Source organism: Propithecus coquereli, unplaced genomic scaffold, assembly GCF_000956105.1.
Source record: "Propithecus coquereli isolate 6110/MARCELLA unplaced genomic scaffold, Pcoq_1.0 Scaffold53, whole genome shotgun sequence".
Taxonomy (NCBI): domain Eukaryota; kingdom Metazoa; phylum Chordata; class Mammalia; order Primates; family Indriidae; genus Propithecus; species Propithecus coquereli.
Window position 1 is genome coordinate 1,831,887 of NW_012151174.1, and position 23,849 is coordinate 1,855,735.

The 23,849-nt window shown below is 51.9% G+C and overlaps 2 protein-coding genes across 3 annotated transcripts in view; both read left to right on the plus strand.

The window, feature by feature from the left end:
- Positions 1-209: 209 nt before the first annotated feature.
- Positions 210-15,006, plus strand: HNRNPL (heterogeneous nuclear ribonucleoprotein L). 2 transcript variants are annotated; one of them, XM_012657089.1, is made up of 13 exons: positions 210-257; positions 4,589-4,707; positions 5,303-5,540; positions 5,666-5,751; positions 6,607-6,703; positions 6,788-6,860; positions 10,143-10,214; positions 10,326-10,606; positions 12,574-12,695; positions 13,030-13,231; positions 13,916-13,973; positions 14,087-14,182; positions 14,609-15,006. In XM_012657089.1, the coding sequence occupies exons 3-13, from the start codon at positions 5,316-5,318 to the stop codon at positions 14,665-14,667; spliced, it is 1,371 nt and encodes a 456-aa protein (XP_012512543.1). In that variant the 5' UTR covers positions 210-257; positions 4,589-4,707; positions 5,303-5,315; the 3' UTR covers positions 14,668-15,006. The 2 variants fall into 2 exon arrangements, with proteins under 2 accessions (XP_012512543.1, XP_012512542.1); XM_012657088.1 differs by lacking the exon at positions 210-257 and adding an exon at positions 2,402-2,678.
- Positions 15,007-18,311: 3,305 nt separating this feature from the next.
- ECH1 (enoyl CoA hydratase 1, peroxisomal) overlaps positions 18,312-23,849 on the plus strand; it is a 9,179-nt gene continuing 3,641 nt past the window's right edge. Inside the window, exons 1-3 of the mRNA XM_012657101.1 lie at positions 18,312-18,363; positions 18,763-18,970; positions 19,116-19,204. Coding sequence (XP_012512555.1) covers positions 18,312-18,363; positions 18,763-18,970; positions 19,116-19,204 — 349 coding nt within the window. The remainder of the gene's footprint in view (positions 18,364-18,762; positions 18,971-19,115; positions 19,205-23,849) is intronic.

Here is a 23,849-nt window from a genome sequence, read left to right on the forward strand (position 1 = left end):
GCGGGGGTGGGGGGTGGAGGGGTGAGTTTTGGGGAAAAGGGAAGCCGAGTATTCCTTTCTTGCCTTGTTTCCTCCATTCAGCCGCGAAACAACTCTCGGTCCCCCGCCCCGTCCCCGATCCTGCGCCCCCCCCACATTTTCCCCCTCGGGCTGAAAAAGGTCGTGGTCCCTTTAAGGCCCGCCCCTCCCTCTCCCAAAACTTCCCAGTGTCTGCTCTTTTCGATCCGGGACGGCCGGCCAGGCTCACCGCCGAGCTGGTAGGGGCTGGGGGCGAGGGGACGGGGAGGGGCGCGGGGGGACTGGTGGGCGGTGCCGCCCGCGGCCGCGTCCCGCAGTCGGAGCAAAGGGGTGGGGGAGGGGCGGAGGCCGGGAGCGCGGGGAGCGGAGGACGCGGCCCGGCGGGCGGCCTGGGACGTGCGGCGCCAGGGGCTGGTCCCAGCGTTCCGTCCGCGCGCGCCGGCGCGAGGGGCGCCCGGGCCGGGCGCGGGGGCGGGGAGGGGAGGGGCCCCTTCTCGCCCCCTCCCCCCACCGCATTCCTCTGACGTCGGGACCTCGCGACCCCGCCCTTCAGTGGCACCAGCCCCGCCCTCCCCAGTCACGCGGGACACGTGGTTTGGGCTCAGCGCCGCCCGCACTCTTTCCGCCGGAATTTTCGGATCCTCGTGGTGTGACTAAAAACAGACTGAGGTCCCCGTCAGACACCCCCAAGTTTATTTTCCCAAACCAGCAGACCCGCCAGGCATGGCCTACTCTTCTAGTGCCATCGACCCCATTTCAAACTTAGTTTCCTTGGAGACCCCTACTCGGGATCCCCATTTCAGCTCGGTGGAAAGGTGCCGGAGCACCTTTGGGGCGGCCGCCGCAGTTCCCACGACGCTAGCTTCGCCTTCTAAGTGCGTATCTCCCTGGAAGGCATCCCCAAATCGCTGGCGCCCTGAGGACGGATCCTGGGTCAGCCCCTGTCCGCCCAGCTCCCCTCCAGTGCGGCTCTGCTGGAGCTTGGAGACTCGGGAGGGCATCCTCTGCAAGGCAGTGCGGGTGGCCCTACCTCGCCCTCGAGGGGGTACGGCCCGAGGGACGCACAGACCGCAAGAGCGACTCCCATTTCAGGGCGCTTGCATTGTGCCAGTGGTGTACCGGGTGCTTGGCAGGCGGGCCGCCCTCACTAAGGCCAAGGCAGGGACCAACCGCTCCCTCGCTGTGCAGGACTTCCTGTGATGATCCAGAGTGGTCAGAGCTGTCACGTGAAAACCATGGCCTGAGTTACAGAGTGAAGGAACCTAGTGGTCTGGGACGGTAGGGACCTGCGAACTGAGATTGCAGGGACAAGAGGGATTGGCCCTTAGGTCATGCACGAAGATAGTGGAGAAAGTTCTCTAGGTGGGTCTGCACACAGGCAGAGATGGAGAGGCGCGCGAACGATCCTTTCCCTAGAAGACAGGAATTGTGGCTGAATGCAGAGGTGGAGTGGTTAAAGGACGGGGCGAACAGGGCAGGGTCCGAAGACAGTCGGCAGCAGCGAGTTGTTTTATACTGAGGAAAAGGGTCAGATTTGGGGTACCTACTCCTCCGGCATTGGGTAGGTTAGAGGCGTAGAGGAACAGTGTATAATGATGGGGACAGAGTTGCTGTCAGTCTTGGTGTAGCTTTTCGCCGCTGCACACAGCAGTTACTCAATAAGTATTCTGGGTGCTGCAGGCCGTCACTCCCTTAGAGGATCGCCCCGCCTCTGGAGGCGCGTGAAAGCATATTCGCGCATGCGTTCTCGCCATCCCTCTTTCCTAGACTGCGCAAAAGAGCGCCTACCCGGGGTGGAGTTCCCCTTTTTCAGCCAATCAGAGACTGTCAGTCGTCCTACCATCTGCTGACAGGGTACTCTTTCCACTCTCCATTGGCCAATCGGTGGATACGCAGAAGATGGGCATTTGCAGTAACCACTGGAGAGAGACAACAGGGACAGGCTTCCTCGTCTCCTTGCGAAGGGGCGCGGGAAGGCGGTCATTGTGACGGGGGGGGACTAAAGGCTTTTGGTTTGACGGATTAGCAAGAAAACCAATGAAAGTGGGAAGAAGGCGGGGCTTATCAGGCGGTTTGGAGCGCCGCTCCTATCAGGTGCTCCTATAGAGTACAGCAGTGCCAAAAACCCGACCTATCAAATTGGATTTTATTTTAAGGCGGCGGGGTCGACGAAATGACTGGCAGAAAGCGTTCGCCTATAAGGAGTGTCCCGGACAAACGAGGGCGGGCCGTCCAGCAGAACGGCGTGCGCAGTACCCAATAGGCTCACAAGGCGTGCGGATCCTTCCCCTCCCCCCGCGGCGGGACCAGTGGCTCCCCCTATCGGGTGGGGGCGGCGGGTGACGGGCGTGTCCCTCCCCCAATGAGAGGCGGGGGGAGGCGGGTTCTGCGCCGCCATGTCGCGGAGGCTGCTGCCCCGGGCGGAGAAGCGGCGTCGGCGGCTGGAGCAGAGGCAGCAGCCGGACGAGCAGCGGAGGCGGTCGGGAGCGATGGTGAAGATGGCGGCGGCGGGCGGCGGAGGCGGCGGTGGCCGCTACTACGGCGGCGGCAGTGAAGGCGGCCGAGCCCCTAAACGGCTCAAGACTGACAACGCCGGCGACCAGCACGGAGGCGGTGGCGGTGGCGGTGGAGGAGCCGGGGCGGCGGGCGGCGGCGGCGGGGTGAGGCCAGGGCCCTAGGCGCTGGGAAGGCCGCGAAATGGGGGGGGAATTTCCTACCTCGAGGGTATTTATTTTTTGGGGGGTTTCTCTGCGCACGCGCCCAGGCCCTCGCGCCGTTGACGGGGTGGGGGAGGGGCGGTCGTTGGGCAAACGGCGGGGTTTGCGCGAGGACAGGCGCCTGCGCGTGCGCGCAATCCGGAACGGTCTTGTGGGGGGGGGCGCGGAGGAAGTCTCTCGCGCGGCAAGCGGCGCACTGCGCAGGCGCGGCGGGCTGGCGTGTGGGGTCCGGGCACGCGGCCGGGCCGCTTTTTTTTTTCTTTATCGTTTTCTTCTCTGGCCCCATGCGCAGGCGTACTTCTCCCGCCAGACCTCGTGGGCGGTTGGGGGAGCGCCTGGTGAGCGGGAGCGGTGGGCGGTGGCTGGCCTTGTCCTCTTCTGCGTGAGGAATTCTGTCCGATAGTTTAATTTCTGTCATGTCCAGCCTTGTTTCTATACCGAAGTTGATTTATTTGAGGATATGCCCCTAGAACCGAATATGACCTTCATTTTTGGGGTCATTGAAAACGGCAAGACGGACTTAGGAAAGGCGCTTGTAGCTGTTTGGGAGTTTGGTCAAGTTTGGAGCCATCACAAGTTTGCTTCCAATTTTCAGGGGCTAACTGGGTGCAGAGAGTTTGGTAAATCAAAATATATTCTGGCCATGTTGGAAGAGATCACCAGTTGTTGCTTTTGGGTTGGGGCCCAGTCTCTCCTTCTTCAGGTTCTTAAAGTCGTCTCCATCAGCCTCTCCAGGATTTTCCACGGTTTATCGGCTGTGGTTTGCTAGCATTTTAATCTCCACTAAGTGTTCCAAATGTGTTAAAGACGTCTTAGTTGAGTCCTTAATGCTCTTTTGTGAGGTTAGGGGACATATTGCGGTATCTGATTGACAGAGGAGGAGACGGGCAAAGGGGGATGAACTAAATTCGGTTAGGTTGTACGGCTAGTGAGGGGCAGGGCTGGGAAGGAACTCCAGCCTTGGGCTGGTAACCAGGCAGGTATTCCTCCTGTGGTTTGTGTGGTTCATTCCTGAAATAGAACCCAATTTTACCCCTGTTCCATGGGCTTCTGCCTAGTGATTCTGACAAGAGGCTGGGCCCAGAGCCCAGGAGCGGTGGCAGAAAAAGTTACTTTTCTCCTGATTCCCAGAAAGATACTTATCTTGGGAAGGAGCTACCTTGGTTCTTAATGCAATGGGTTGGAATTTGTCTTTTTTCCGAAAAGAGCTTCCTAGCCCTGTTTTTCCTTAATTTGGCCTATCCAAAGTAGGTTTTGGTGTAAAAGTGATTAAAGAGTAGAAAGGGTCGAGACTGGTCTGGCTGCTATGGCTTCTGGGGCACATGATGCTTTGCCCTGACTGGACCTTGAAGTGAGTGATAGGGAACAGGCATGCTTGGCTAGGCGATGATGGCTCAACCAATGAAGGAGCAAAGAAGTCGGGGTACATGTAAAGGGGATAGCCTCGTTCAGAGTGCAGCAAACAACTGTTTGAGCTCTTCTTGCCAGCCTGTCCCGTTTCCGAACCACTCTTTCCATGTTTCTTTGATTGAGTGGACCAACGGGTGGAGAGACAGGTCCTTGGAGGAGAGTAAGATTTGAGATTTATATGATCCTTCCTCCATTCTGCCTTCCCAGAAGCTACAGCACGAGCCAATGGGCAAGTGGCCACCCACTAAGGGCTGCTGCTTTTCTGGTCCAGGATCCTTTTGGGGTGACTGGCTTGAATTGCTGCCCCTGGTCTGACCTGCGCATCCTTCCTTGGTGACCCCAACTGTCTTATTTGACTAGGTCTACAGCAGCACAGAGGTTACCGGGTGGGCTGCCATCTTGTACAGCAAGAAACGAAGTCTTGTTTCTGCTTCCTTCCTCAGGAGAACTACGATGATCCACACAAAACCCCCGCCTCCCCAGTTGTCCACATCAGGGGCCTGATTGACGGCGTGGTGGAGGCTGACCTTGTGGAGGCCTTGCAGGAGTTTGGACCCATCAGGTACTGGGCTCAGGCCAGGAGTTGGGTTTCCAGAGAAGTTAACTCCTTGGTGTTCTTATGCGTCAGCAGTTTCTGGTTGAAAGTAGTGATTTTGCCATTCTGGTTCAGGGTTCTTTGGCTGGGGCCTGTGGGTCCGCTGCTCTTGAATTGGCCATTGTACCTTGGGTCAGGTTACAGCAGGTTCCATGTTTTTTTCTCCTCCTTTCTCCTCCTCTGCCTTGTGGTTTCTAGTCAACGTTTTTTCAGTTAGAAAGTATTTGTTGAGTGTCTGGTGCATACTAGGTGCAGTAGTGAGCAAAACTGTCCTGGATTCCTTCTCTTCAAAGTATTGCCCACCCACAGTGATCTGCACTGTGATAAGGTCAGCCCAGGAGTCTCTAGGGGGCATTTTCTTAGTCAGAGGAGGAGAGGTTGGGAGGGCGTCCCGGAGGTGGTGACTTAGCTATATGCCTTTTTTGCCTGTGGTACCACTTGTAGCATGGGGTGTTCGGGTTAGGAAAAGACGGTTTTGGAGCAGTCAGTTCACAAAAAGTTGGAGGGCCTCCTCTAGCCTTCATCTCCTCGAGAGGATTGAACCTTGTGTTCCCCACGCCAGCTATGTGGTGGTGATGCCTAAGAAGAGACAAGCGCTGGTGGAGTTCGAAGACGTGTTGGGGGCTTGCAACGCCGTGAACTACGCAGCCGACAACCAGATCTACATTGCTGGTCACCCGGCCTTCGTCAACTACTCTACCAGCCAGAAGATCTCTCGCCCTGGGGACTCGGATGATTCCCGGAGCGTCAACAGTGTGCTTCTCTTTACCATCCTGAATCCGATCTACTCTATCACCACGGTGCGTGCAGCCAGCATCCCTTGTGGTTCCTCTGTGAGGGCTCCCTGCTTCCTTTTCTCCCTGGCCTCCCCCAAGCCAGACTGACCTGCAGTGCCCCTTCACGTCGCCCATCTTTGCTCTTGCAGGATGTTCTTTACACTATCTGTAATCCTTGTGGCCCCGTGCAGAGAATTGTCATTTTCCGAAAGAATGGAGTGCAGGCCATGGTGGAATATCCTTTGCTGGGAAACACGTGTCCCTTGGGGTGGAGGCTGTCACAGGGCTTGGAAGGGGACCATTCTTCCAAGCAGCTTTCTACCTGCCACACGCCAGATGCCTTCACAAAGTTCACAGTGTGATGGGAGAGAGTTAATAAACAAGAAGCCAGACGTACAGTGTGATACAGTAAATCTTAGGTGAAGGGAAAGAGCAGAGTGCTATGAGATAGCAGGGGAAAGGAATTTAAAAGGCGATCTAGGAAGCTTACTGAGGAGTTGCTGACCTGTTTCCATGAGGAGACAGGAGCTGGTATTGAAGGTGGAGGAAGCCGTCCTGCAAAGGTCCTTAAGGTGGGAAGGAGCTTAGCGTCGGAGAAGCTGAGAGACTTGACTGCAGTGATTGGCGGGGGAGGGGTTTCTTGCAGACAGCCTAAGGAAGTTTTTAGGGCATCCTAGACACCACAGTGTGACACTTGGGGCATTTTGCAGGAGGAAGCCACTTAGGGCAAGAATGTAGTCTGGTTGACACATTGTTCAGGCTTAGTCAAAGGGCCAAAGAGAAGACTGGAACAAAGAACAAGGTGGTTTGGTTTGGGGTGGTCGGAGAGGAAGTTGCTACTACTACTGGGCTGGTGGCCGGGCTAGGGGTATGGGTCACAAGAGAACTCTGGCCAGTGACTGCTCACCCAGGGCAGCAGCTGAGTCCGTCTGCACAGTCTGGCCTCTTCGACCTGAGGCTGGTGGCTGCGGGCAGTGAGCCGATCCCAAAGCACTACAGTCTTTGCTACCTTGTCCTCATTCCTTTCTGGGACGACTTGAAGCCCTTCCGAAAGAGCTCCCATGATGGGACTTTCCTTAACTTGACTCACATTTGACTCCGTTCAAAGTGCCCAGCGGGCCAAGGCCTCACTCAATGGGGCCGACATCTATTCTGGCTGTTGCACTCTGAAGATTGAATATGCGAAGGTAGGTCTGGAAAATGACTGCTCCTTGTCAGCTTCTTGATGAGTTGGGACATGGCTGATCTCAAGTTTTATCTTGTCCTTGCAGCCTACACGCTTGAATGTGTTCAAGAATGATCAGGATACTTGGGATTACACAAACCCCAATCTCAGTGGACAAGGTAATCCTGATGGCCACTTTGTTTTAAACACACCCGACTTGCCTTCACTCGGGTAGCGCACTTCATAGACCCGGGCTCAGGGTTATGTAATGCCATTGGGCTCCCTGTGGACATGGGGTCTTGGGGTATGCTCTTGGTAAGGACACCCCAGTGGGAGAAGGGGAGTAAGGGGCCTCCACAGGTCCTAGCTGCTGCTTGGGGCTGTCCTGCTGCCGAGGGTGCAGTGGAGAGGCAGAGGCTTGGCTGGTGGGGAGCAGGCCTCACTGAGGACAAGATCTGGCGGTGGACTCAGAAACCTGTAGCACCTCCTTCTAGAGTCTGGTTAGGGTCGCTGACTCTGCCTTCTCCCTGGGCCAAGAATTGTCCTCTTGCTCTACACTGTCGAGTGTCTGATTTGCGGGGAGGCGACAGAGTTGGGCTCCTGCAGCAGAGCCTTTGAGCAAGCTGACCTTGTGGAGGTGAGACTCTGGATCGGACCAGGGCATACATGCCTCGCTTCATTTGTAGCGGGGACTCAACATCTCTGCAGGGGGCCAAAATGGACATCCCCCTTCTTAGTGTCTGTCAAGAATGGTTTGCTGTTTGTAGGAGGGAGAGGTGGAGGATTGCCTTGAAAAACAGTGGCACCTCCTCAGCAAGACCGTCCCATCTCTGTGTCCGTCTTGGTCTGATACGTCGGACCAGGCCTTGGCTGAGGGAGGAAATCTGGTTGCTGACATCGCACAGGCGCTGGGAGGCCAGAGGCCACTGTTGCTAGGCAGGCCTGTCTTGCCCTTGCAGCTGGGAAGCAGTGGGCAGGGTGGGCTAGACTCTCCCCAGGACCCTCACAATGGGCCCTGTGGGCCTGGATGCTCCCTCCAAAGGTCAGAGGCAAATTGGTGACCAAGTGAATGTACCAGAGCGGGCAATGGCATTACATGACTGCTAACAGAAACATGGCAACCAACCATTTCTTCTCCAAGGAACATAAATAGAAGATGTGCAGACCGGCAGGGGCTAGTGGCAGGGGCTGGCTGTGCATTGGTTTTTGATGCCTCTCAGCTTTGGCCGCCCCCAGGGCTGGGGCCCAAAAAACAAGGGCTGATGAGGTAACCTGGAGTGAGGGCGGTGCTTGGCCACCCCCTCGGAAACCATACTTCAGCGGCTCTGCCTCTGCACATTGCTCACCAACACACAGGGTAGAAAACCACTAGCTCTTCCTGGAGAGAACAGAACATGCAGCCTCCACCACGTCCCCAGAAACAGCCGCAGACTTGAGCTCACTACATCAAGAACACCACACCGTGCTCCAAGGAACAGCTACAAGCACAGAGACAGAGGCAGACAGAGACAAAGAGAGAAAGAGACTCAACATGGCAGCAGACACTGCTTTTTTTACTAAAACATTAAAAAAAAAAAAAAGTCAAAATCCAAGCAAACTTGAACCCGAAAATGTACACAGAAGTAGGAAACACAGAGAACAGAGCTCTCCCAGCCAGCCAGCGGTGCTCTTTTCGGAGAACGTTTCATAGACTGAAGTAGATTCCATGGGCCTCCAAGACAATAGGATCCTCTCTCCATTCCTCGCCACATGGGTTTTGTTTTTTAAGTCCTTTGGTTTGGGGAGGGCCTTCTTTTTTCTTTTGTGTTTTGATATTTTTATTTTTTCTGCAGTCATCGGCTGCCAACATAATCTGCACCAACTGGAGATCAGAAACAAACCAAAAAAAAAAAAAAAAACTTAAACCACAACAAGAACAAAAAAAATCAAAAAACCAAAACAGACCTAAAACCAGACAGCCAAACAGCTCAGAGGCACACAGTTACCTGCTGGCGGGTAACCGGGCGCGCTCCCAAGGCCAAAAGCGCGAGCATAGTGGGGCCACTGGCACACTTCATACCCAGGAGACACGCACACGGAGCGCTACACAGCCAGAAGCACCGCACTGCAGCACATAATGTGAGGAGGTGACAACACGGACACTACCCACTTCATACACCTTTATTTCCACTTTTCTGATATCTTCTGAGGACAGAACATCTGTGAGCCATTTTTGATTTAATGAAAACATTGACTGTTAAAAGAATTCTTTAAAAAAAATTGTAGCGGATGTGTGCCGTAACTTGTATTTATGACTGTAAAACCATGTGATGCAGGGTCGCAGTGTATGTTTGATGGGACGCCATCTTTCAGAACTGTGCTAACTCACTGTTGAAGCGTCCAATGGTAAGAGAAAATACAGATTTGTTTTTTGTGACAAATGGACATTGTACTCTGTACTTCTGCTGTAAGTAGTCCTTTTCCATCTTTGTAATGACTGTTGAAAACAAAACCCAGACCGGGTGGCAGGAAAGGGCAGTGGTTTTGAGCCCTGGGTTTTGGAGTCAGCCAGACCTGGGTTCAAATCCCAGCTCAGCCACTAACTTGCTTTGTGACCTTGGGCCAAAGTGTCTTTTAACTGCTCAGTTAAAAGTTAATGACTCAGTTTTTTTTTTATCTGTAAAACGGGGCTAAAATATGAGTACCTACCTCATAGGGTTGTTGTGAGGAATTCAAGAAACTATGATGTTTGTAAAGCGCTTAGCCCAGCGTCTGCCACTTAAGCGCTAAATTAATGGTAGTGATTACGAACTGGAGCTGGGGTCGGGAGCGGATCTGCGCCATTGATGGGTCTGAGAATGTTGATGGCTTGTACACGATTGCTCTTTCGAACTGACTCTGCTGTTGTCCTGCTCATCACCTAGTACAGCCCCTCCTCGGGCTGGACGTGAATGGGTTGGGGGGGACTGGGACTGGGATTAAGAAGGAAGGGCCTAGAGAGTGGGGCCTAGAGCTCCTGGAAGGAACCTTGGGGCTTTGGGGGTCAGATTTTACCTTTCTGCCCTTCCTGGGTTATTTTCTTGCTCTTAATCTCCTTTCCCTTCATTGGGAGTTATTTAGAAAGCTGCTCTTGGGCCCTGTAATGTATCAGCTTCCATAGCAGCTGCAGGTTCCCCCAGAGGGCCCGTGACCTGGGCTTCCCACCAGGGCCAGGGCAGCCAAGAGAGCACAGAACCTGGCCTTATCCTTCTCAGAAAAAGGAGACCAGCCCTCTTGATACGAGGAGGGGACGGAGAGGGTGCTCTAGCTCTGAGGCTTGGGCTTCATGCTTACGTGGGGTCAGGCCATGAAAGAAGGCCCCAGCAGCCCTTGTGAGGGAGAGTTTGCAGCAAGGCTCCCGGGACTGATACCAGCTTCTGTAGTTAGGGGGGAGAGAGATCTTTCTTTCTGAATTAGGTGCTAACTGTTTTCTCTGTCCACAGGTGACCCTGGCAGCAACCCCAACAAACGCCAGAGGCAGCCCCCTCTCCTGGGAGATCACCCCGCAGAATATGGTGAGGGCAGGGGGTTCCCCTCCGTGGACTCCCGTGGCTCATGTGCCCCTGCCCGTCGCCCGCCGCGCAAATTCTCACCCGTCCTCCCTCTCTTTCCTTCCCACCCCCCAGGAGGGCCCCACGGTGGGTACCACAGCCATTACCATGATGAGGGCTACGGGCCCCCCCCACCTCACTACGAAGGGAGAAGGATGGGTCCACCAGTGGGGGGTCACCGTCGGGGCCCAAGTCGCTACGGCCCCCAGTATGGGCATCCCCCACCCCCTCCCCCACCACCCGAGTATGGCCCTCACGCCGACAGCCCTGTGCTCATGGTCTATGGCTTGGATCAATCTAAGATGAACTGTGATCGAGTCTTCAATGTCTTCTGCTTATATGGCAATGTGGAGAAGGTGAGCTTCTGCTGAGTCAACTGCTTTCCTCGTAGCCCTGGCAGGCCTGAGGGGGAGGCCCCGAGCCTCCTTGCTTGCTGGTCGGCAAAGGGGGAAGAGCCGGTGGGAGCTTGGCTTGGAGCAAACCGACCCGAAGTGGGTAACTGGGTTAACCCAGGTGACTTACTAGGCAGGTTTTGATAGGTCCTCTCTGTATGTGGGTGTTTTGTTTTTTTTAAATTACCAGTATTTTAAAAATCAGACTTTATCACATAAGAGTACTAATACTTAACTAGTACATGAACATAGAAACTGTATTTATAGAGACAGAGTCCTGCTCTGTCGCTCAGGCTGTAGCACAGTGATGTGCTTTCAGCTCACTGAAACCTTGAACTGAGCTCACACGATCCTCCTATCTGAGCCTCCCAGGTAGCTGGCACTGCAGTCGTGTGCCACCACCAGACCTGGCTAATTTTTTAAATAAGTTTTTTTGTAGAGATGAGGTCACCATGTTGCCTAAGCTTTGTTTTGAACTCTTGGCCTCCCAAAGTGTGGGATCAGGCTTACAGGCCCGAGCCACCGTGCTTGGCCTTTACCCCATCCCGTTTCTTTTTTTCCTCAAAAACATTTAATAGGGACTTACAAACAGGTACCTTGTGTTGGGTGGTGACAAGACAAGATGGTGGGTCCCTGCACCATTGCCCCCTGGGTCTAGGGCTTATATGCCATAGGGAAGGAATGTGTAGGACAGTTGAAGTTGACTCCTCAGGGAAAGACAAGAATGCTCTTAGGAAGTATATAAAAATTGACCAGTTAACAGACCATTAGTGTAAGGATTTTTTCTGGCAACACTGGGCTTTCTTGCCTTCCCTGTGGAACAGTTGGCCGGAGCTGAGTGATGGCTGACTATCCATCCGAGACCAGGTGGTGGTTGCCTACATCAAATCCGTCTGGGTCTTAGAATCCTTTTTGCAGCCCCTGGCATGGACTGTTGATCGTAGCAGCTTGTGCATGTGCAGTGCGTTTCCTGTGTATCAGGCACTGTTAAAGGGCTTTGCGTATAGTAACTTGTCTGATTTTCACAGTAATCTTTTTTTTTTTTTGAGACAGAGTCTCACTCTTTTGCCCGGGTTAGAGTGAGTGCCGTGGCATCATCCTAGCTCTCAGCAACCTCAAACTCCTGGGCTCGAGTGATCCTTCTGCCTCAGCCTCTCGAGTAGCTGGGACTACAGGCATGCGCCACCATGCCCAGCTAATTTTTCTGTCTGTTTTTAGTTGTCCAATTAATTTCTTTCTATTTTTAGTAGAGGCGGGGTCTCGCTTTTGCTCAGGCTGGTCTCAAACTCCTGAGCTCAAACAATCCGCCCGCCTCAGCCTCCCAGAGAGCTAGGATTACAGGCGTGAGCCACTGCACCCAGCCTCACAGTAATCCTTAATCAGATAGTCCTTAATAATCATTAACGAGACAGTACGAGGAGAGGGACTGTGTAGGAACCAACAAACAGGGCAACAGTGGCGTCAAAGTAGACGGGGGCGATGGAGGACAGAGGTTGAGTAACCTGTGTGTGGAAGCCGCGCTCGGAGCCCGTGTGTCGCTGTGCTCTAGTACTTCCATACGGGAATCCCCATGAAGAACTTTGTGCATTGTGACCACAGACAGCATTCGTCCGTAGATACGTATGTCTGTGTGTAACAGATGAAATGAGAGTGAAATGGCTCATTTTCTCGTTTCGCACACCGTTTTCTGTTGCGCTTTATTAAATGACCCACTCGTGGCTTATGTCCTGTAGTTAGAAACTCTGCCTCACCTCAGGTTGAGCATTTGCCGTGGGCCCGGCACGTTTTTCTGCTTGTTGTGATTCCCTGCTCACGAGTGAGGAAGTGGAAGCCCAGATCGGGAGTTGTTTGCTTCTGACGAGCTTGGAAGGGGTGGGACAAGGGTCGCTGGCAGCGGGGCAGTGGTGCTGACTGTAGCTGCTCTCTCTAAGGTGAAATTTATGAAAAGCAAACCGGGGGCCGCCATGGTAGAGATGGCTGATGGCTACGCTGTGGACCGGGCTATTACCCACCTCAACAACAACTTCATGTTCGGGCAGAAGCTGAACGTCTGGTAGGTGCCCAGGCTCCCCAGGCCTGGGAGGGTTGGAGAGGGACTAAGGAGAGACAGGAAGGGGAGAGTGGGGCCGAGCAGAGGAGCCCGGTGAGGCCGAGGTGCTTACTCAGGCAGGAGTGGGGTGCGGCAGGTGTGTTCTGAGATACTTCCTGAAGCTGTAGGAGGAAGTGGGTCAGCCTCAGCTCACTGGTGGCTCGGTGCCCCATGAGGTACACAGCGCCATCAGCTGGGCGCACGGCCAGCCAGGCCTCTGCAGGGCTACCGCAGAGGTCTTGGGCGGGGGGCAAGACTTTGGGTTTGACAAAGGGCTCCTCTTTCTTCCCTCCTGCAGTGTCTCCAAGCAACCAGCCATCATGCCCGGTCAGTCATACGGGCTGGAAGACGGGTCTTGCAGTTACAAAGACTTCAGTGAATCAAGGAACAATAGGTTCTCCACCCCGGAGCAGGCAGCCAAGAACCGCATCCAGCACCCGAGCAACGTGCTGCACTTCTTCAATGCTCCCCTGGAGGTGACCGAGGAGAACTTCTTCGAGGTGGGTGCCGTGGTGCTTCTCAGGCAGTTGGTTCCTGACCACAGTTATCTGAGTAGGCCATTCATTTTAGCCTTTCCACAGATAGCTTTTGAGCTCCTGCTCTGACAGGCCCTGGACTGGGTCCTGGGGACAGAGCAGAAACCAGGACAGATACGGATGCCTGTTCTAAGTCTAGACATGGGAGAATGGCACCAAACTTCTCTCAACAGTAGAGTTGACCATGCTGCGTCTTTGCAGTTACGGCAAACCTGGGACAGGCCTGGTGATGGGAGGCCAGTCGCAAAACGTCCGCATTGTCAGGACCTCAGGGTATCTAGATAACGTCAGAAGGCAGGGCTCTAAAGCTGGGTCAGGGACCGAGCGCAGCTGGAGAGGGAGGACGCTCCCCAGCGGACCTTGCACCGGACGTGGTGCCGCCTTCATTTCAGCAAACATTGACTCTGCTGACACACCCAGCAGCTGCTGGAGACGGAAAATTAAAAAGCCGTTTCCCAGTCTTTGGCAACGTAATAATAGTAATTAAGAGTGGTGTTGCTAACCTTTTTTATATCACGGGGACTGTGGTATGTGATAAAACCTAGAAAACTCTTTCTCTGGAAAACTCAAATACTTACTCATGCAGGGCCTAATCTTCTTGAATTGGCACCTGTCTCCCAGTCCCTTTACTACCTGCTTCTGTTGCAGATCTGCGATGAGCTGGGGGTGAAGCGGCCATCTTCTGTGAAAGTATTCTCAGGCAAAAGTGAGTAAGCTGCTCCTGCCTCCCCCCGCTTCCTCGGTTGTCGATGGGCGGCTGTCTAGTGCCTGCTCAGGTCAGCCTAAAACCTGTGGTGTTTCCCTTTACTTTCCAATCAGGTGAACGCAGCTCCTCTGGGCTGCTGGAGTGGGAATCCAAGAGTGACGCCCTTGAGACTTTGGGCTTCCTGAACCATTACCAGATGAAAAACCCAAGTGAGTATCTGCGCGTCCTGCGTCATCCCCCTGGTCACCTAATGAGTTGGCTGGCTTCGTGCCAGAGCCATCCTTCCTGCCCTCGAGATAGGACCCCAGGGATTTTCTCACTGACACAGGCGGGACCTGGTCACCCGGAGAGCAGCCTAATGTTGCTCATGGGCGGGTCAGCCTTACTGCTTGCTGCCACCCACTCTCCCAGCTTCCGAGTTGCTCAGGCTTGCGCTCCAGGGAGGGGGCATTCTGTCTGTGCATCAGAGACTGGTTTAGGTAGTACCCAGGAAAGGGGTAATACCAACTAGCAGGTAAAATTACCCTTGTAGTTGAACTCCAGAAAATGGGAGGTGGGTGCAAAATGGGGGGAACTGGGTGGGGCAGCCTCCCAGGAGAGGGCCCGGCCAGACTTCTCTCTCTCTCTCTCTGCAGATGGTCCGTACCCTTACACTCTGAAGTTGTGTTTCTCCACCGCTCAGCACGCCTCCTAATTAGGTGCCTAGGAAGAATCTCATCTGAGCAGGAAAATGTTTCTCTTTCCTTTACGCTGATTTGTTTTGTTTTCTCATTTTATTTTATTTGATTTTTTTTTTTTTTTTGCAAAAAGTTCTGGTATTCTTTTTTTTCCCTGGCTGGTGTGTAGAGGCTTAACCATAATGAAAACTCTGGAAGTCTTGAGGGGGAGGGAGAGGGGAACTGATATCTCCCAAGATTAACCTTCACTTTTTAAAAATTATTGTACATGTGATTTTTTTTTTTTTCCTGTTCATACATTTGTGCTACCCATGTACTCTTGGCACATTTCAATAAAATTGTTTGGAAAATAAACAGCACTTGCTGGGATTCCAGGGCGGGTTTGCTTCCCTCCCTCTCACTCAGGTCTTCTGAAGAGGTTCAGGCAAGCCAGGGCACAGCCCCAGGCGCTGGGGAGGCACAGGGAACCCTGAGAGGAGCTGGGCGGGCCACGGAATGGTGGTAGCAAATTGGGAGTCCTGAGGAAGATCCAGCAGGCCTAGTGGCATTCTTAGTGGGCTACCCAAGCAAGTTCTGTCTAGTTGGAATCACTCGCCTTGCACAATTGTAGCCCAATGGGCAGCTCCATGAGAGGATCATTTGAGACCAGCCTGGACAATACAGTGAAACCCCACCTCAATAAAAAATGGTGTAGAAAAAATTTTAAATTTTGAGGCCCAAAAAATGGGCCTGACTCTGCAAAGTGTATGGCCGCCTTTTTATAAGGTTGGAACATAAAACTTCAAAAAGGAAAGTGAAAATCTCTTTACCCAAAGTTAACAATTTTTGGTGATTTTTTTTTTTTTTTCCGTAAAGTAAGTTCTCATGTCTGTTTATGTGGGTTTTTTTTTTTAAAAGCTTTGTGCCAGGCACGATAGCTCGCACTTTGGGAGGCTGAGATGGGAGGACTGATTGAGGCCTGGAGTCCAGCCTGGCTGATTGTGAGACCCTGTGTCTACAGAAAAAATAAAAACTGTAGCTGCGTGTGGTGGTGTGCACGTGTACTCCCAGCCACTCAGGAGGCTGAGGCAGAAGACTAACCGGAGTCTGGAGAGTTAAAGGTGTGGTTGCCACACTGCACTCCATCCTGGGCAAAGTGGACAGAGTGAGGCCCTGTCTGTAAATGATAAAATTCACTGTGTTGTGTATCGTAGCACAGTGACTTTCTTATCTTTACCCTTGGATAGTATCAGTTGTCTGTGTCGATGTAAAATAACCCAAACTCTGTAAAATTATTTAAAGAAGTTTATTCTGAGCCAAGTTTGAGGGCCATGGCCCAGAGCCACACCCAAGAAGCCTTGAACAGGTGGGGCCTGCTGTGTTTGGGTTACAGTTTGGTTTTATACATTTCAAGGACACAGGAATTACATGTAAAGTCAATTACATGTAAATCAACACATGGAAGGCATACATTGGCCTGAATAGGTGAGACATCTCAAAGCAAGGGCTTTACAGATTATAGGTAGTTTTAAAGATTCTTTGATTTGTAATTGGTTAAAGAAATGAAGCTTCGCTCACACCTGTAATCCTAAGACTCTAGGAGGCTGAGGTGGGTTGATTGATTGAGCTCAGGAGTTCGAGACCAGCCTGAGCAAGAGTGAGACCCCCGTCTTTACTAAAACTAGAGAGAAATTAATTGGACAACTAAAAATATATAGAAAAAATTAGCCGGGTGTGGTGGCACGTGCCTGTAGTCCCACGGGAGGCTGAGGCAGAAGGATCGCTTGAGCCTAGGAGTGTGACGTTGCTGTGAGCTAGGCTGACGCCATGGCACTCGTTCTAGCCCTCGCTCTAGCCCGGGCAACACAGACTCTGTCTCAAAAAAAAAAAAAGAAATGAAGCTTTGTCTAAAGGCTTAGAATGTGAAGGTAAGGAAGTCTGTAAAACAGAGGCAAATGACTAGACATACACCCAGGCTCATGATCTGTTCAGTAAACTGATGACCTGGTTGGGTGTGATTTAAACTGTCTTGTATAGGCCTGTTAATGAGTTAGAACATCAAGAAGAGAAGGGGAGGTGTGTCTTACCTCCCTTCTCATGGCCAGCAACTCGCTTTGGGGTATTTCTGGGGTCCCCTTGGCCAAGGGGGTATTCAGGCAGCTGGGGGGTTTAATATTTTAGTTCACATGTGGATATGTCATAATTTACTTGGTCCTGGTGATAATTTCCAGGTCTGTTTTGCTACTGCAAACACTACTGCAATGCCTATCCTTATACAAATAGCCAACTTCCCTGTTAATAATCTGGAGGTAAATAGTGCAGTTGCTGGCTTAAAGGATATATACAAGGTAAATATAATTGCAATGTGATTGATACTCCCCACTTGTAGATGTGCACCTGTGAAGACAGCTGGCAGTGGGGTACGATCTGGAAGGATCCTGATTTGGAGACTGACAGGAGCAGGTCATAAACGTGCTACCTTGGAATTTACACATGTGTGCTTGAGAAAGAACCCACTTTGGAAATTTACTGTGAAGAAGCCTTTAAACTCCTAACATTAACAACTACTGAAGTCACATAGTATCACTTATCGCATGAACAAACTTTGCTTCACCAGGCAAAGTTTGAAACAACTTTTGGACAAGGAGGAAGTTACAGCTGTCTTGCAGCCATGAACTTCTAAATCAACTAGAGTTTGTCTTTAAGGGGATGAAAAGTGGATCTTACCTGTCTCCTAGCACCCAATTTTATTCCCCGTTAGCAGTTTGTCTCCTTCCATAGATACACATATACCATATTCTGTGCACATATAGCCATGTACAACTAACACCAAAGGATCGTACTAAATTTTTTTTCTCACATTTGGTATCTCCGCATGGGGGTTTCAGAGTTTTCCATTGCACAGATAATTAGTCTTCTGTTAGGGACAGTTGCTGGTCCTGTCTTCCAAAGCCTGCCCATCTAGTCGGAAAACCCCTTTAGACATGTTCATTAAGAAGGAAAGATACTCCCTGCAATCCCACTGGCCCACAGGCATCTGCTCGCAGCCTTGGTGAATGTCTCCCTGAGGAGCATACTTAAGCAGTACGTTTTATGCCCTTGGGTAACTGGCTTTTTCCTTTGGGTTTTGTTTTTATAAAGAACATGTATTTTGGAGCCATGTGATCCTGCTTGAGCACTCCTGAAGCCCAGCGACCTTGAACTAATGACTTGCCATCCCTGGACCTGTTCCCTCAGTGTAAAAGGGGAATACTGCGACCTCGTGGTGGTATGGGAATTCAAGCATAGAGTCAACCCTTAAGTGGGTAAACTCAGCGCTGCAACAGATGTTAGTTAACATGATGTATATGTGCATGATTACAAGTTACGCTGCCATCATATCCTCGGACATTTCAGCTGTCTTCAGTTTTTCCACCGTTATGAAATAGCTCTGTGATGAACTTCAGCATGAATTATTTTCTCAGGCCGGGTTCCCACTAGGGCAAAGGGTCTATTTCCAAAACTGGCTGTAACTACGCAAGCGAACCGAGGACGCTATTTCCGGTTGCCCTTAGTAAAGATGGCGAGAAGGGCGTCATTACCGGTCAGGCTGTGGCTTCGATGCCCTCGCCCAACATGGCGGCCTTTTGTGCCCGCCCCCTACGCTTCCTCCTTTTCGGGTTATTCGCTCGACCTAGTCACGATGGCGGCGGTGACAGCGGCTTCTCGCGGACTCCGCGACCTTCTGACCTGGCGTGAGTCACCTCTTGACCTGTGAGGGTCCGTCGCCCTGTCGTGCTGTCATAGTAGCTGTGGGACCGAGAGGCCTATCTAGGGTCACGAGGGCCTGAACCCCCTAAATACAGGGGTCGGTGTACTCCCATCTGAAGGGTTCTCTAATTCTATAGGCCTCTGTCTTACTTTCTGGAGTCCCTGACGGCTCACTGTCCGCAGTCTCAGAATCGAGAGTTTGAAGTGGCGTTCTCAGACTGAAGCCACCAAGTGCACCACGATCTTAAATCCTGTATCCTCCTAAACCCAGGTCCCCAAGGGGCCTGTGTTCCTCAAGCTAGTGTCACTGAGGTGTGTTCTCTGCACTTGAAGGTGCTGTGTCCCCAATTTGTGGTCATCAAAGGCTCTTCCTTTCTCCCTAGGACTGACAGCCCCCATGCTCCAGGGCCTCAATCTTAGCTTTCGCCCCATTGGCTCCTCAGCACAAGATGAGGCCTGCAGAGCAGCCCTCGGTGAAGCCCCCGGCCACAGCTATGAGGCCCTTCGAGTGACACCTGTCCAGAAACACATTCTACATGTGCAGCTCAACCGGCCCGACAAGAGGAATGCCATGAACAAGATCTTCTGGAGGTCTGACCTGCAGATCCTGGAGGCCTGCCTGCAGGAGGAGGCAGGGGCTGAGGGACTGGGCAAGGGTGAAACATGGGGCAGAGATGGACACAAGGGCAGGGGATTCCCACCCCAGTGAAGCCCTTCACTCTTTGCTTCTCCGCAGTGAGATGGTGGAGTGTTTCCACAAGATAGCGAAGGACACCGACTGTCGGGCTGTGGTGATCTCTGGCGCAGGAAGAATGTTCACGTCAGGTACCAGGTGTTCCTCAGCCCCATCCCCAGCCCTTACCCCAGTCTTCCCTGCTCCTGGAAACAGAGCACTGCTTCTTAGTTAGGGTTTTAAGCAGCTTCTAACTTATACTTTTATCATTTTTTTTAAAAGTCTGATTTAAAACATTCAAATATAGAAATTAGTCCAAAAGAACAGAACAGGATCGTAGGCTCTGAAGTCTGGATTTCCGTCTCGATCTGTGGCCAAGGCACTTAACCTCTCAGAGTCTATTGCTGTGTAAGCAAAGTGTATTATAATAAGGTGATTTCATGCAGTCATTCAACACACATTAATTGATTTCCAGTGACATGTCTGCTAGATCTTTTTTTGTGTTTGGGACAGGGTCTTACTCTGTCTCCCGGGCTAAAGAGCAATGGCATCAGCCTAGCTCACAGCAACCTCAAACTCCTGGGCTCGAGTGATCCTCCTGCCACAGCCTCCCAAGTAGCTGAGACTACGGAGCTACTTTTTCTGTTTTCAATAGAGACAGGGTGTCACTCTTGCTCAGGCTGGTCTCAAACTCCCGAACTCAAGCCTCCCAGGGTGCTAGGATTACACTTGTGAGCCACCATGCCAGGCCTGCTACATCTTTTGATTGTCCCACGTGTTCTTCAGGTTGGATCATTTCCATTGATCAGAGTGACGGTCTCATCTGTCGCCTCTGTTCTGCTGTTAAGCCCATCCGGTGTTTTGAATTTCAGATATTGTAGTTTTCAGTTCGCAAATTCCATTTGGTTCTCTTTTTATATTTTTATATTTCTCTGCTGAAATTTTATCTCTTTTTATATGTCACAAGCATATTTTTCTTTACATCATTGAGCATAGTTATAATGGCTGCTTTAAAATCGTTGGTCTCCCAATTCCAACATCTGGGTCATCCTGAGGTGAGTCTCTGTTTATTATCTTTTCTCTCGAAAGTGGCTCTCACTTTCCTGTTTCTGTGTGTTTTGAGGAAGTTTGGATTGTATCCTGGATATTGGGATATAGGAATAAGATATTATGGAAACCCTAGATTCTATTATGTAACTCCAAAGTGTTGAATTTCCTGTTTTAGCAGCTCGGTTGGAATTAGTTTTTGAATCTTGTACTGGGCTTCATGTATGATTCACGAGTCAGCAAGGGATTGGGACAGAGTTTAAACGGAGCGTGGGGCTCCCCTCTTTCTGGAATTTCTCCCCACACTGTCTGGCGGATACGGTCACCCTGGACTCTGTCCTGTGGTTCTTCAAGCACGACTTGAGTCTACCCTCAGCCTGACAGCTTTAAAAACAAGTAGCTCACTTTGTGCCAGGCTCTGCTGCCCACTAGCATCTCTGCCTGCTGCCGTCAGGTAGTTGTTGGGTCTTGTCCAGCCAGAGCATGTAGCTGTCATCGGTGGGAGGGTCAGCCCCTTAGGACCATATGAGAAGCTAAATGTCATATACACTGATGTCTCCCATCCAAGTACTAACCAGGCCCAACCCTGCTTAGCTTCTGGGATCAGACGAGATGGGGTGTGTTCAGAGTGGTGTGGCCATAGACCACAGACGCTGATTTCTGCACAGGGCCCAGCCCAGTGCTGGGGACCCAGTGGTGACAGAGACAACCCAAGGTCCTGCCCTCATGGAGCGCCCAACTCAGTGGAGAAGACAGACAGTCAACAATCTATTTCTTTTTTTGTTTGTTTGAAAGTTGAACGTGTCCAGCCATTAGGCTAAGTCTTTTATACATAAGCCTTATATGTAAATATATATATATATTTTTTTTTCTTTTTTTTATTTTTGAGACAGAGTCTCACTCTTTTGCCCAGGCTAGAGTGCCGTGGCGTCATCCTAGCTCACAGCAACCTCAAACTCCTGGGCTCAAGCGATCCTCCTGCCTCAGCCTCCCGAGTAGCTGGGACTACAGGCATGCGCCACCATGCCCGGCTAATTTTTTCGGTATATATTTTTAGTTGTCTGATTAATTTCTTTCTATTTTTAGTAGAGACGGGGTCTCGCTCTTGCTCTGGCTGGTTTCGAACTCCTGAGCTCAAACAATCCGCCCGCCTCGGCCTCCCAGAGTGCTAGGGTTACAGGCGTGAGCCACCACGCCCGGCCTATATATTTTAAATATTAAGAGGATACAAATGTTTTAGGTTACATGGATGATTTTTGTAATGCTCAAGTCCTGGCTATAGGTGTACCTGTCACCCATATAGTGTTCGTGGTACCCATTAGGTTGGCTTATTCCCCTCACCTCCTCCCCCACCCCTGTGCTTTCCACTGAGTCTCACTTCCCTAACAATCCATCGCATTCACTGCCCCGTGAGTTGTATTTAACTCACCATACTTTTGAGCCCAGGGCCTCATGAAGCATACATAACTCACGTCTCTTCACCTTGGGAGCTGCGAGAACTGTTTTTCAAATTGCATGTAACTCACTCACAGAAAACAACAAGAAAACCAAATTTGTCATTAAATTAGAAAGGAACGTTTTGTTTTTGAAGTTTTTATTCTGTTTTTGTAATAAAACACCCTGGCCCCAAGGAAGTAATTGTTTTTCCCAGTGTGGCCGTCAATGTGCTACTTCCATTTGTTAACATTTTTGCATGTCTGTCCCTTGTTTTCTTTCTACACCCGTCTCGGATTCTCTTTTTATTTGTTCGTTCATTCATTCAACAGACATTGAGCGAGGTGAGGCCAGTCCGGCGCCAGAGCCCCTCCTGGGTGCTGGGGACGTGGAAACAGGGGAGGCAGTCGCTGTGCCTGACCCCTCGCGCTCCTGGAGGCCATGTCTGAGCAGAGAGCAGTGACAGTTCACCTGTGGCCAGGCCGGGCCGGGCCTGGGCTCCCAGCTGGCTGAGGCCTTCTCATCCTAGTTTCGGCAGCAAGATCCTGCAGGCCAGAAAGAAGAAATGCAGGGTCACACCGTGACCCAGTGAGGGAGTAGAGCTACTAATTAGAAAAAAAGAATTGGTCTCATGCGTGTCAGGCCCTATCCTAAGCACTTCAAACACAGTCATGCATTTTAACCACAACCCTACAAGACGGGTATAACCAGTCCGCATTTTAAAGGTGAGGACGTAGTTCTCACTCACACTGGGTAAGTGGCAGAGCTGGGACTTTTGAACTCTGGCTACAGAGTCCTTGCTCTTAGCTGCTAAGGGACTGTCACCCGAGTAGCTGCCGTGCTGCTTAAGGGCAAGGGCCCCAGCCTCAGGCAGGCGCCGCCTGCCACCTCTGCTGCACCTTTAACCTCTCAGTGCCACCGACGCCCCCTCTGAAGAAAAAGCCACTGTTAGCAGCTGCCTCATCAGGTCGCTGTGAGGATTGAAGGAGTTCATATGTGTAATATATTTATGGATGCAGCTGTTATTTATGATTATGAATAATTAGAACATTTAGAGGTTTGTGGGGGACAAGATGAGGAGCTTCTCTGCAATGATTAGTTCTTGGTTTCTTTTTTGTTTGTTTGAGACAGAGTCTCACTCTGTCACCCTAGGTGGAGTGCCGTGGCGTCATCGTAGCTTACAGCAACCACAAACTCCTGGGCTCAAGTAGTCCTCCTGCCTCAGCCTCCCGAGTAGCTGGGACTATAGGCACGTGCCACCACACCGGCTGATTTTTCTATTTTTAGTAGAGACGGGGTCTCGCTCTTGCTCAGGCTGGTCTCGAGCTCCTGACTTTGAGCGATCCTCCCGCCTCGGCCTCCCAGAATGCTGGGATTACAGGCGTGAGCCACTGCACGGCCTTTAGTTCTTACTTTCGAGGGGGACACCTTGTTCCATGGTCCAGGGCCCTTTATTTCGAGGCATTGCCAGCGTCTGCAGGTCTGGGTAGGGTGGGGAAACCAGAAAGACCGGTGAGAGGAGGTGTCGCAAGAAGCCCAGCTGGCCTTGCTGTGGGAGTAGGCGTAGCTCCTGTGTCACACGGGCCTCTCAGACACGGTGCAGAAGCCAGCAGACGCCAGCGATCCAGGCAGGTCTGGCCTCGGCTGAAACGTGCCCCTGCATGCCAGGCGCCACTCCAAGTGCTTCTGGGGCTCCTTGAATCCTTGCAGCCTGGTCGGCTTTCGGGAGGGTTTTGCCAGCATTCTATAGAGAAGAGACCCCAGGCTCAGAAGCCGAAGTGATCTGGCCATGGCCACACAGAAAGGCCTGCCTTACCACACTTAACTCGAATAGATCTATTGTGAGCCACCTCCCCCCCGCACCCCTGCAGTGAAACCTCCGAGAGTCAGGATGTGGCCAAACACAGGAATGATTTTTCATGTTTGTCAAACAGCATTGCTCAGTTGTTTAGGGGACAGGCAAAAGGATGAAAATGATTAACCCTGGGAGGAAGAGAGTGAAGGACCATTCTGCTCAGAGCCCTCCTGTGGCTCCGTGTCACTCAGGGGAAAAGCCAAAGCCCTCCCTGTGGCCCATGACCCCTCACAATCTCCCTCCCTGACCTTGGCTCCCCTCCCACTCCCTGTACCCCGGTTCTGTTCCAGCCACGACAAGGCGGGTGCATTCCTTCCGCAGGGCCTTTGCACGGCCGTTCCCTGACATTTGGAACTCCTGGCTCCTTCCTTCGCCTCCTGCAGGTCTTTACTCAATGTCACCTTCTCAGTGACAGGGCCATTTGACACCACAGCAACCTTCGCTGCACACACACACACACA

Coding starts and splice junctions, on each gene's coding strand:
- HNRNPL (XM_012657088.1), top strand. CDS start 2,415: ATGTCGCGGAGGCTGCTGCCCCGGGCGGAGAAGCGGCGTCGGCGGCTG. Junction 5,752..6,606: donor GGAGTGCAGGCCATGGTGGA/ATATCCTTTGCT, acceptor AACTTGACTCAC/ATTTGACTCCGTTCAAAGTG. Junction 14,183..14,608: donor TTACCAGATGAAAAACCCAA/GTGAGTATCTGC, acceptor CTCTCTCTGCAG/ATGGTCCGTACCCTTACACT.